Source organism: Microtus ochrogaster, linkage group LG3 (genome assembly GCF_000317375.1).
Source record: "Microtus ochrogaster isolate Prairie Vole_2 linkage group LG3, MicOch1.0, whole genome shotgun sequence".
NCBI lineage: Eukaryota > Metazoa > Chordata > Mammalia > Rodentia > Cricetidae > Microtus > Microtus ochrogaster.
This window is the reverse complement of record NC_022029.1, coordinates 46347618-46359246: the sequence shown is the minus strand read 5'-3', so window position 1 is coordinate 46359246 and position 11629 is coordinate 46347618. Positions and strand designations below refer to the sequence as shown.

The following is an 11629-nucleotide window of genomic DNA, read 5'->3' as shown; positions in this document are numbered from 1 at the left end:
CTTGCTCTTACACTCTAGATTTGTGTCCAGTGGCCTATTCAACCACATCAAACGAACAGCTATTTTAATACGACATGGCTGAAGGTGGAGGGTGGATTCCTGAGTTCCAGTCATGCCTGGGGACAACAGAAAGAGACCCTGCCTTAAAAAACAGAACTGAACATTTGATTCTAAGAGCTAGGCATGTACCACCTCCAGTTTTCCCCTTCTTTGGCCAATATCAATTCCACCATGCGAGTGGCTCAGGACAGGCAGTGTTTCTCAACTCCTCTCCTTGGTTTCATACAGTCCATTATGCTGATTCATAACTATTCCTAATTCAGTCCCTCTTGTCAGCTCTTGGCTAGTGAAATGCTTGCCTGGCATACGAGGTCCTGGGTTCAAACTCCTGCAACACACACACACTGAATTTGGGCAGCACTATTTCACAAGCTGGAGTCTCTCACTAAATAAAAACAAGAGGAAAAGGAGAAAGTTGACTACCAACTATAAGCATCCCTTTTTCTCTGTTTCCTGGTCTGTCAGATAGAGGCAAGGAGTTTCCTGCTACTATACTTCCCCTGCCATGATGGACTAGATTCCCTGAACCACGAGATGAAATAAATCCTTGTTCCCATAAGTTGCTCTGTTATATATTTTGCCACAGCAACGAGGGGAGTATAACATAAGATTATAAGATTAGGACAACAATCTTCCACAAATAGTCTCGACGCTTCTCATTTATCTACATCTTTATTTTTATTTTTTTTTAACCCAGCATCCAGACTGATCATTTTAAGGCATGGATGAAATCGTGTTATGCTACCCCCAAGTTCTACCAAGACTCCTCATTTCACTCAGAAGTCCTGACAGTGGCAACCAGAGCCTGGTTCATGTCCTGGCCTCTTCTGCAGTTCTTCCATGGCTCATGCTACTCAGCTCACAGGCTCCTTCGCTGCTCCTTCCCCCTCCCCCGCAGTCATCACTCCTCCTTTCCCCGAGCAAGGCCCCTGGGATCTCTGTACTCAGTCTCTAATCTCCTCAACCTGATCCTCTTGATTTAGCATCTTCATTTCTTGTTCATGTCTGAGTCCTAGGCAGACCAGCAGAGGGGCTCCATCCATTCAGGTACCCAGCTGCCTTCTATTAAAGGCTCTTGCCTCACCTAGTTCCTTTGGAGATATTTCTGTTAGGTCAATGGGTATCAGCAGGAGAGGATAAAGACAATGAAGATGGAGGAGGTGGCCTTGCCTAAGATGTAATACACACTGGAGACTGGCTACATGGACCTGACTGCAGGAAGATGAGCTACATGAGTTACACACCTTGGCAGAAAGGAAAACATGGTTTTGTGACCACTTTGCTCATCATGTATCCCAACACAGTCAACTCCTCCCACAACAGACACAGGATGGAAGATCCGCCATCCATTTAGTCAGTGCATCCGAGACTGTGTGTATGGCGCTGTCTTCCTCAGGACCGTATGCAACTCCTAGTGATGCTATCTATGACCTGAAAGGTTACCTGCACCTTCCCCGACTCCCAAGATACACTGGGGGACAAAAACAGGAACTTTGTGCTTGGTCTTTGTCTTTCCCTCTGGTTTTGGTTTCTTTGTTTTGACAAGGTATCATGCAGACCAGACTGACCTCAAACTTACTATTCTACTACCCCAGTGCTGGGATTAGAGCTTGGCACCATCACACCTGGCTGCGAGTCTCTTCTTTCCCCCAATATCCCTGTGGCCAAGTGTGCTATGGCACATCCTCTTCTGAAGATAAACAACCTTTATAACACACCACCTATCTCTTCCCCTTACTGGCATCAGAACAAGTTCTGGGTTGTCTAAAGTGATTGTCTAGCTCAAATAATAAAAGGTCTTTTCAGTTCAGGCTCATGGATTCGTTGCCAACATGACTCCCTAGAAACACAGTGGTCCTTTGATCTACTTGTTCCCCATTAGTTCTGCGGCCAGGAACTAGTTCTTTCCTGGGCTGACGTATTTTTCACGGCTCTCACTTTCAACTAACAGGAGCCACCTAGAAGGCACATGAAACAAGGTCCTGACTTGTCTACACAACAGAATCTCTTGGGGCACTGTGAGAACGGTCCTCATGTAGATTCCATGGACCTCAACTCTTCACTCAGAAGCTCTACAGATGGCCCTTTGTCTTTTCAACTGCGTAAGTCTACTGGGCTTTATAAATACACTCATCTCTTACTCAACACCATCTAAGACAGCCTCTTTCTCCTTACACCACCCCAGTTGTCAGGGCTTTCTCGATTTTCTCTTACTCTTTACTTACAAACCAGTCAATCTTTCCGAGGCCATCGCTTTCCTGCAATACCTTATACTGTCAAAAAAGTCACACTGTGATCCTTTCCAACGCTGGGCTTAGTTGTTATGAAGCTACTTTCAAGTACTTTCAAGTACCCCTAATGACAAATTTACCAATTTGGTTACAGTTATGTCACATAATTTCTTTCTACTCCATCACTTGACTTATCCATTCATTGGTGTCTCAAGCCAACACCACACCCTTTTTTTTTTTTATTTTGTTTTATTTTTTCGAGACACGGTTTTTCTGTGTAGCTCTGGCTGTCCTGGAACCCACTCTGTAGATCAGGCTGGCCTCAAACTCACAGAGATACACCTGCCCCTGCTTTCTGAGTGCTAGGATTAAAGGAATGAACACCACACACTTTTAAGGTTTTACTAGTTATGCACTCCTAGTACTAAGTACTATGGAATGAAAACTTTATTTAAAACGAGGGTTTTCTATTTGTTTTGGGGTGTGTGTGTGTGTGTGTGTGTGCTGGAAACTGAACCTACTTGTAAATACCAGGCAAGTTCTCTAACACTGAGCTTTTAAATTTCATTTTGAGACAGACATTTGCTAAGTTATTCAAGGTAGCATTGAACCTCCAATCGTCCTGTGTCAACTCAACAGCATTGGGAACACAGTTCTTATCCTGCCCCCATCTCAGGCAAAGGGGTTGGCACATGCTCCTCTCTGCCCACCATTCATGACAGGTCCAGTTACTTTTTTTCTCCACAGTTTAACTTTCCACAGGACCCTAATGGAGTCCTCTGAAGTGAGGAAGCAGAGGACAAAGAAGTCAGTCTAATCATTAACTGTCTTGGGGAAAGACACACATCTGTTCACATTCCACTGGTGAGAACTAGTCACGTATTCTTCCCATAGAAAGCTGGAGAAGGAGGTGTGGAAAGCAGTCTAGACACCCAACAGAATAAGAAAACGGGAGACATAGCAAGCCCTCACAATGGTTTTCATATTCTAAAACATTTTCAAGAGGACAACAGTCTTTGACTGGTTTGTTCATGGAGGTATCATTGTGCTAACTACATAGTAAGTGCTCAAAATGTCTTTCAAATGAACAAATGATGCTCGGACAGGAGGGATATCGGGTATACTACCATACAGCACTTTTGGGGGGAATGAAAGCAAATTAAATACACTGAGGTCTAAATCCATTGAATTGCTACTTCTTTACTTAGATGTAACAATAAATTAGGGGCTTTGGGAAAATAAAAAATAATCTTACAAACACTAAAACATACATATATTGAATCTACGGTGTAACTTCTTCAACAAACCAGTCAAACAAACTAAAATCTGTTGCTGCAAATACAGAAGCATTCGTTTCAAAATCTGGTGCAGACACAGTGGAAAACATTCAAGAACTCACCATTAGACTGATAACAGCGGTTGGGATATGGCTCAGTAGTAGAACACTTGCCTTGCACACATAAGGAAGGCCTTAGGCTCAATGCCATTCCACCAAAAAAATAATTATGTATCTTTTTGTTACATGGAAATTCCTTTATTGGGCCTCAAAATTAACCCACATTCTCCTCAAAGGGCCTGGTTGATGCACCTACTCTTAATTTTGAGAACAAGTTATACACAGACACATATACTAACTGTCGGTACCCATGAACCAGCCCTAGGTATGCAATCCATCAAAATTCAGACTCAAAACTATGTAAGCTGATACTACTAGATTTTTGAAAATCTTTTTTTTTTTTTTCGAGACAGGGTTTCTCTGTGGTTTTGGAGCCTGTCCTGGAACTAGCTCTTGGAGATCAGGCTGGTCTCGAATCACAGAGATCCGCCTGCCTCTGCCTCCCAAGTGCTGGGATTAAAGGCGTGCGCCACCACCGCCCGGCAATTTTTGAAAATCTTAAATTACTATAAAAAATAAAGGAATTCATAAGGCAGGAAAAAATGCAGAAAAGATTAAAAAAAGAGAAATATTTAAAAAGAAAATATTCATAGCATTGTGAGGATCAAATAAGTAAAAATTTATTTATGGATTCTGCACTTTTTTTGTCTGTTTGTTTGGTGGTGAAAGATAAGGTATTAACAAAGGCTGGCCTGAACTCATGGTAATCCTCCTGCCTCGGCCTTCCAAGTACTGGTATTACAGGCATAAATCACCATGCCTGGCTTGTACTTTTTTGTATTTATGCTGTAACTCAAAGAAAAAATTCAAAGAGTATATAAAAGGTTCTTTTGCAAACCATAAAGCAGTATTCAATTACTGATCTTTAAATAAACACAAAATCCATACTTTTGAAAAGATTATAAACTGGGTAAATGAGCAAGTTCAAACTAAGGGATTAAGAAGCCCTTTGCTTCCCACACGCCAACGTTCAAATGAAATTCTCCCAAGAAGCACGCCAGCAAACCAAATCACCATAAAAAGTGACAGAGCAAAACCTGCCCAGTTCAGGCAGGACTCTAAACTAAAACCCACAGAAAACAAGTTGATCAACCAATTAGCATAGTGGGCTATAGTGCTTTACATAGGAAAAGAAAAACAGAAAATCAAGTTATCTTATTTAATAATATTTTTTAGGTGCTGGAGAGATGGCTCAGCAGTTAAGAGCACTGACTGCTCTTCCGGAGGACCCAGGTTCAATTCCCAGCACCCACATGGCAGCTCACAATAGTATGAAGATCCAGTTCCAGGGGATCTGACACCTTCACACCAATGCACATAAAATAAAGTTAAATAAACCATAAAATATTATTTTTTTAGAATTACTGGAGGGGTTTTCATTTAAAAAAAAATTTTAAATGACCTTAAACCAAAACATAGCACTGGAATGCACAAGTGGACAGTGAACAAGGTTTTGTAGTTAGCTCTGACTGAGACAGATACGATTGTGTTTCTAACACAGCATCACATGTTCTGGCAATACAGTCAAGTATGCACAGGGGTTGACACTTGGTATTTTTCTTTCCCTTCTGTTGGTGTATTTATTTTTCCTTGGTTGAATTCTAGGAAAAATAAAGGGGTGAGGAAACCCAGTTATTACGGTCTTTTAATATCCGTAGTCCAGTAGGTACCAGGGTAAGACCCCAGGTCTGGAGCCATACTTCTGGCTCTGTGTACTCTTCTACAATTTAGTTAAACAAGTGAACAACAAAATTAGAAATAAATCAAAAGATGTGAAGAAAAATACTTAGTGAGATCATATTACATGATTTACAAACACACCAGGAAGAGCAGATGTCAATCTCAACTCAAATGTTGGTTTTTGCTTGTTTTATTTGCTTTGTTTCAAGACAGGATCTCACTATGCAGACCAGGCTGCAACTCAGAGATCTTTCTGCTTTGCCCCCTCAGTAGTGGGGTTAAAGGTGTGCACCACCGTGCTTGGCCATCACCCAAGTACTATTTAAAAGCTACTTTTGAAGGTAAAAAGAGCAATGTGGCAATGGTTATAAAACACACTCTCTCTCCAATCTAAAGGATAAACATATGTGACTCCGGTGCTACATGCCACTTTTTCTGCAGCATATAAACACATCAGCCTGTGAGGGAAACTACTCAAAGAAGGGCTTTAAACCCAACTGAAGGCTCAAGGGAATAATCTCTAGGAAGATCCCCTTTGTGTAATTTTTCAGATCAGAAGAAATTGACTTGTTTACTTTGCAAAGGGCCATTTTAAATACAGCTAACACCTGTACCTCAGTCTGCTTTTAAAGTCCAGGGAGGAACAGCAATGTAACTGCAACCCCAGCAGCCATGCGGACATGAAGATTTCCCGACACCACATCCGTATTGGGCAGGGCACATGCAGGCCACTAGGCCAAGTACTCTTACTGTTACATACAAACCAGGTAAATATTGAGAGTACACAATCAGAGACAAGCAGTTAGTTACCCAAGAGGAATGCTCCTTCATCTGGTGCTGGTTGCTGTGAGTGCCACTGGCATGGCCTCGCCAAAAGCAGTTCTGGCAGAGCTGATAATTGTGGCACTGCTGGCATCGGTACCGGAAGCCCATCATGCTCTCGCAGTGACAGTAGGAGCACTCCACAGGATGGAAAACTGGTGACCAGGAAGAAGAGGGAACAGGGGACAAAATAATGTCAACATCGAGGAAAACAAAATCTGGCCAGTTGGTAAGTTCTGGTTTCACTGAGAGTATGTCTCAAAAGATAATGAAAGACACCCAATGTCCTCCACATGCTAAATGTACACACAAATACTAACACAAACAAACAAGAGATAAATAAGTAAAAATAAAGGGAAAAAAGGTCCAGAACTAAATTTTATCTTAGCAATGTTTTATTTTTTTTATTATTTTTTTTTTTTTTGGTTTTTCGAGACAGGGTTTCTCTGTGGCTTTGGAGCCTGTCCTGGAACTAGCTCTGTAGACCAGGCTGGTCTCGAACTCACAGAGATCCGCCTGCCTCTGCCTCCCGAGTGCTGGGATTAAAGGCGTGCGCCACCACCGCCCGGCCCTTAGCAATGTTTTAATGACCCAAATTTGACTAGAGTTTTGGTGGCCAATACTGCAGAGCTCTCTAACTTTCTAAAGCTAAGATTCTGATAAACCAAAAGGGGTGAAAAAAAAAAAGAAATTCCTGACCACATCGGGTAAACACAAGCAATCTCAGGGTGAAAAAAAAAAATGTGCCCATACCAACCAGGTTTTCTTATTCCTCAGAATCCTATGTAAGTGACAAGACTCCTTTTGTTATGAAATACTCTCCTCCCAAAAACAAAAGCCACAAGTTCAAAGGATGACGTGCCAACAAACGTCAATTTCAATTTTTCACAATAATAGCTCAGAATACCGCAAACTGCTTCCTCCTCCCTGTGACCTAAGGGACAAAGGATCAAGCCATGCTCACCATTCTCCACATGGGCAAGCCTGTGCATGAGAGGTAGCCAGACAAGGCACTGGGGAGGAGGATCGGCCATCATGGTGTCTAAAAACATATTCAGCATTATCTTCTTCTGTGACGAGAAAAAAAAAACAAAGATATTTATATCTTGCAAGTGTCTTTAAACCTCTAGATTAATTTAAGATTCTCCCACCCAAGTAGGAATAAACTGCATCTAAGATTTTACAGCAAAATATTTTACATTATCACACTCAGGATTACACACATTTTAATATACGCACACTACTTCTATTGAAAATGCATCTCTACAGGCATGATTCCGCCTCTAGCTGTTAGGTGTCTTGACCTCCTCCACTGAGAGTAAGAAAAAGGAACAAAGCATTTAAATGGCTGGTCACGTCCAACCCAAGTCAGAGACAGCCAGAGCCCAGTGTTCTTCCAATCACCAGTCCTGTTGTCCTGTGAAGGAGACAGACATCATATTCCTGCTAATAAAACATCTACAGCAACAGAAACTAAGGATGCCTGGTTAGGAGCCATATTTTCAGCATTCTCAGCAGCATCTGGTACACAGTTGGCGTTTAATAAATAACTGTTGGGTAGTTGGACAGATGGCTTCACATACATACAGGCAAAACACCCATACACATAAAATAATAAAAATAAAATAAATAACAGGTAACCGTTGGAATAAATAACAAAGCAAGGTAAGACACATATATCTGCACTCCTTCTCCCACTAGGCTGCATTTTTCTCTTTCAACAGATAGCTGCCACCATGTGGACCATTGATAGCCTTATGCTCCACACAGACAACCAGAAAACAGTCTGAAGACAAGATAAAAGTACAGTTATATGATACAGACAGAAAAAATTTGAAGCAATATTTCCAATTAATAAATTTTCTTTTTATTTCTTCTAAGCCACAAAAATACCCATCCAGTTCTAAAGGGAGAGGAAAAAGTATTGGACGCAGTGTCATGCAACGTAACAGGAAGCCTGCTGTGATAACACACTCATAGGGTCACATCAAACAGCACTCGGAGGGACAGCAGAAATCCAGGAGGGGTGAGTGACAACACCCATAATTCCAGCAGCTGGAAGTCTGAGGCAGGAGAATCACAAGTTCCACATCAGCCCGATCCCTAAGACGAGACCCAGTCTCAAATAAAGCAAGGGCCAGTGAAATGGCTCTTCAGGGAAGGCGCTCCTCCAGCAAGCTCGGAGACCTGAGTTTGATACCAGAACTCATGTGAAGTGAAAGGAGAGAGCCAGAGCTGTACTCCGACCTCTGCGAATGCCATGGCATGGGCAAGCATTCCTGCACGTGCGCACACACACACGCACACACAGACACACACACACAATTTTTAAAAAAGAAAAAACAGAGACAAAGAGCAGCACACAGAAGCTATACGACCCTGAAGGAGATTTTCTGAGCCCTGGTCCAGCAATGTGAAGATGAGGTAGAGACTGGAAGTATAGCTAGGCAATACAGCACCTGTCTAAATGTGTAAGGTCCTGAGTGTGATCTTCAGCACCAGAATTAAAAAAAAAAAAAGACACTGCACATGAAGACGGGGTACAGGAGTAGGTAGGGCAAAGCAAAAAAAAAAAAAAAAAGACACAATTTCATCCTACTTTCTCCCAAGCAAGAAGTGGTGACCCCAGGGAGCTTAAGACAGAAGAGGCCAGGATCGTCCACTGTGGCATCTGCCCACAGGACTCCACTCCTGTCACACCAAATACAAAAGCACACATTCACTCCTGGGCCTTTTGGTAACTATGAGTATCTTGACTCCAGAATACATTAACTAGAAGTCACTCTGACCGAGGACATATATCTCTGAAGAAGAAACTAGAAGGTAAATAGAAAAGGAAGGTAAAGTAGAGGCCAAGTGGGAAAGAAAAAGTGGCTCGCACTGAAGGGAAGACAGGCCTAGGGCATCAAGGTGGGGCGTGAAGAAGCAGAAATGAGCAAGGGGCGTCATTCCCACAGCCTCTCCACCCCACTGCACACTGCTGGCCAGTAAAGAGAGAAGTGTGCTCAGAAACCCCACAAAAATGTTATCCAGTGCACACTCTCTCTAAGACACACAAGTTCCTGCTGTCTCTGAGACCCAGCTAGATCTGGGAGGAATGAAGACACAGCATTGAAAAGTGAAAAGGACCCAATATGGCTGAGGGGCCAGATACAGAAACACTTCTACAATAAACGTGGGAAAAACAACAACAACCAAAATTAAGCCCAAAGCATGTTTCAGGTAACTGTGGTAGTTACTGGGATGCATACCTGCAATCCCAGTTCATGGCCAGCCTGGCCTTCATAGAAAGACTCGGTCACGAAAAGGTGCTCAGCTAGTAAAGCTACTTACCATACAGGCTTGGCAGCTTTAGTTCAATCCCTGAATCCCAGGTAGGGCTAACAAAACTTAAAATGTATCTTATCCTCTATTGCAAATTTCATGTTTACAATTCTGTATCGTTATATATTTGTTAACTATAACATTTTTATAAATTCACTCATAATAGTAATGCTATTTTCCCCAAAGTTTTGATTTACCATATTTTTAATTGTCAATATCAAATATGTATTTTTGATATCTAGCAGACCCTCATAAATACACACAATTCGCTTCCCCAGGTCCTAAAAGTTCACAAAAAGCCAGAGGAATAAACTCTCAAGAGTACAGTCCTGGCACTCTGCTCTGCCTCACACCAGGCCTGTGTTGAGGTGCACACTTAATAGTTCAAGGTTGGGCCGGGCGGTGGTAGCGCATGCCTTTAATCCCAGCACTTGGGAGGTAGAGGCAGGCAGATCTCTGTGAGTTTGAGGCCAGACTGGTCTACAAGAACTAGTTCCAGGACAGGCTCCAAAGCTACAGAGAAACCCTGTCTCAAAAACAACAACAACAACAACAAAATAGTTCTAGGTTGGTTTTGCCTCTCAAGGCTCAGAAAGTAGCTCTCAAAGCATGGCCAGGACACCCCTGACAGGTGTTTAAGCATTTATTGTCAGGGAGTCCACAGAGCAAAATCATCTCCATCCTCCTTAGAGTATCACTGTCTTTCAGTCTTGTTCTCTCGTGAGAGTACTATGGACTTTCCAGACGACACATGACAGAGCCATAATTACCTGCAAAGGGTACTAAGAGAATCCCCTTTCAAGTTATGTAGCAGTATGAGGCAAATACAAATAATTTTTATTTTATTTTTATTTGATGTGCACTGGTGCTTTTCCTGAATGCATGTCTATATGAGGGTGTTGGGTTCCCTGGAGTTACAGGCAACTGTGAGCTGTCATATGGGTGCTAGGAATTGGACCCAGCTCCTCTGGAAGAGAAGCCAGAGCTCTTAACCACTGAGCCATCTCTGCACTCTCTACAAAAAATATTTTTTACCCAACATTAAGCTTTTTGTTCTGCACAAGATCTTCGATTTTTAATCACTTCACTGATACACTAAGCAAAAGCAACACAGTTATAATTCCCGCTGGGAAAACACTGGCTATCTCCATTGTTGAATGTAATCTCATTATTCTTTTTCCTAAAAATGAATTTCTGTTCATCATCACCTGTTATCCTAATCCTTGATATTAACAACTACTATTCTATTTCATTTTCACATCCCTGCTTTTTCAGAAATCTAGCATCACTAAAAACAACATTTAAATAACATATAAAATAATTTAGCAATAGATTCTCATTGCTACAATTTCTAACTTCATCATTTCCAATTAAGTACTTTGTACTTTCTGTTGTTTAATATGTAAACATTTCACACCCATTGAGTTTATAACTTAAGAAATTTTTGATATTTAGTCTGAAATGGCACTTTTTGAGTTTTTGGAGGAAAATATTACCCGTATTTATTTATTATTATGTGTACAAGGGCAGAGGAAAGGTCTGTGGAGTCAGTCCTCTCCTCCCGTCTCTTACACAGACTCTGGGGACTGAACTCAGGTTGCCAGGCTAAGGTGGCAAGCGTTTTACCAGCTGAGCCATTTTGATGGCTCCCGAAACATTTTTAAGCTAACTGCAAACTAGCTTTAACAGCTGCGTAGAGTTGAAGGCATATTTAGGCTGGCAGAAGCCAACATACGTCAACTTGAGTTGTGGAACCAATGCTAAAAGGCAGCTTTCCATTACCATGGGACACAGAACTTGTTCATCACAGATTTGGACTTTAAACATCAGAACAATCTGAAAGCTGAGGATATGGCTCAATAGTGGAGTGCAGGAGACCTGGGTTCAATCTTTTCCCCTCACTAAAATACTGATTGATTGACTGATGGATTGATTGATTGTGTATGCAGTGTTCTGCCTGCATGTATGCCTGTAGGTCAAAAGAGGGCGCCAGATCTCATTACAGAGGGTTGTGAACCACCATGTGGTTGCTGGGAATTGAACTCCGGACCTCTGGAAGAACAAGTCGGTGCTCTTAACTGATGAGCCATCTCTCTGGCCCTGGGTTCAATTTTCA

The 11629-nt window shown here is 42.0% G+C and overlaps 1 protein-coding gene across 9 annotated transcripts in view; it reads right to left on the bottom strand.

Moving 5' to 3' along the window:
- Dtnb (dystrobrevin beta) overlaps window positions 1–11629 on the bottom strand; it is a 209021-nt gene that overhangs the window by 130474 nt on the left and 66918 nt on the right. For all 9 annotated transcript variants that reach the window (XM_013351397.2, XM_026785974.1, XM_026785972.1 and 6 more), the window contains exons 7-8: window positions 7154–7259; window positions 6178–6344 (exon numbers count right to left, since the gene is read on the bottom strand). In XM_013351397.2, coding sequence (XP_013206851.1) covers window positions 6178–6344; window positions 7154–7259 — 273 coding nt within the window. The remainder of the gene's footprint in view (window positions 1–6177; window positions 6345–7153; window positions 7260–11629) is intronic.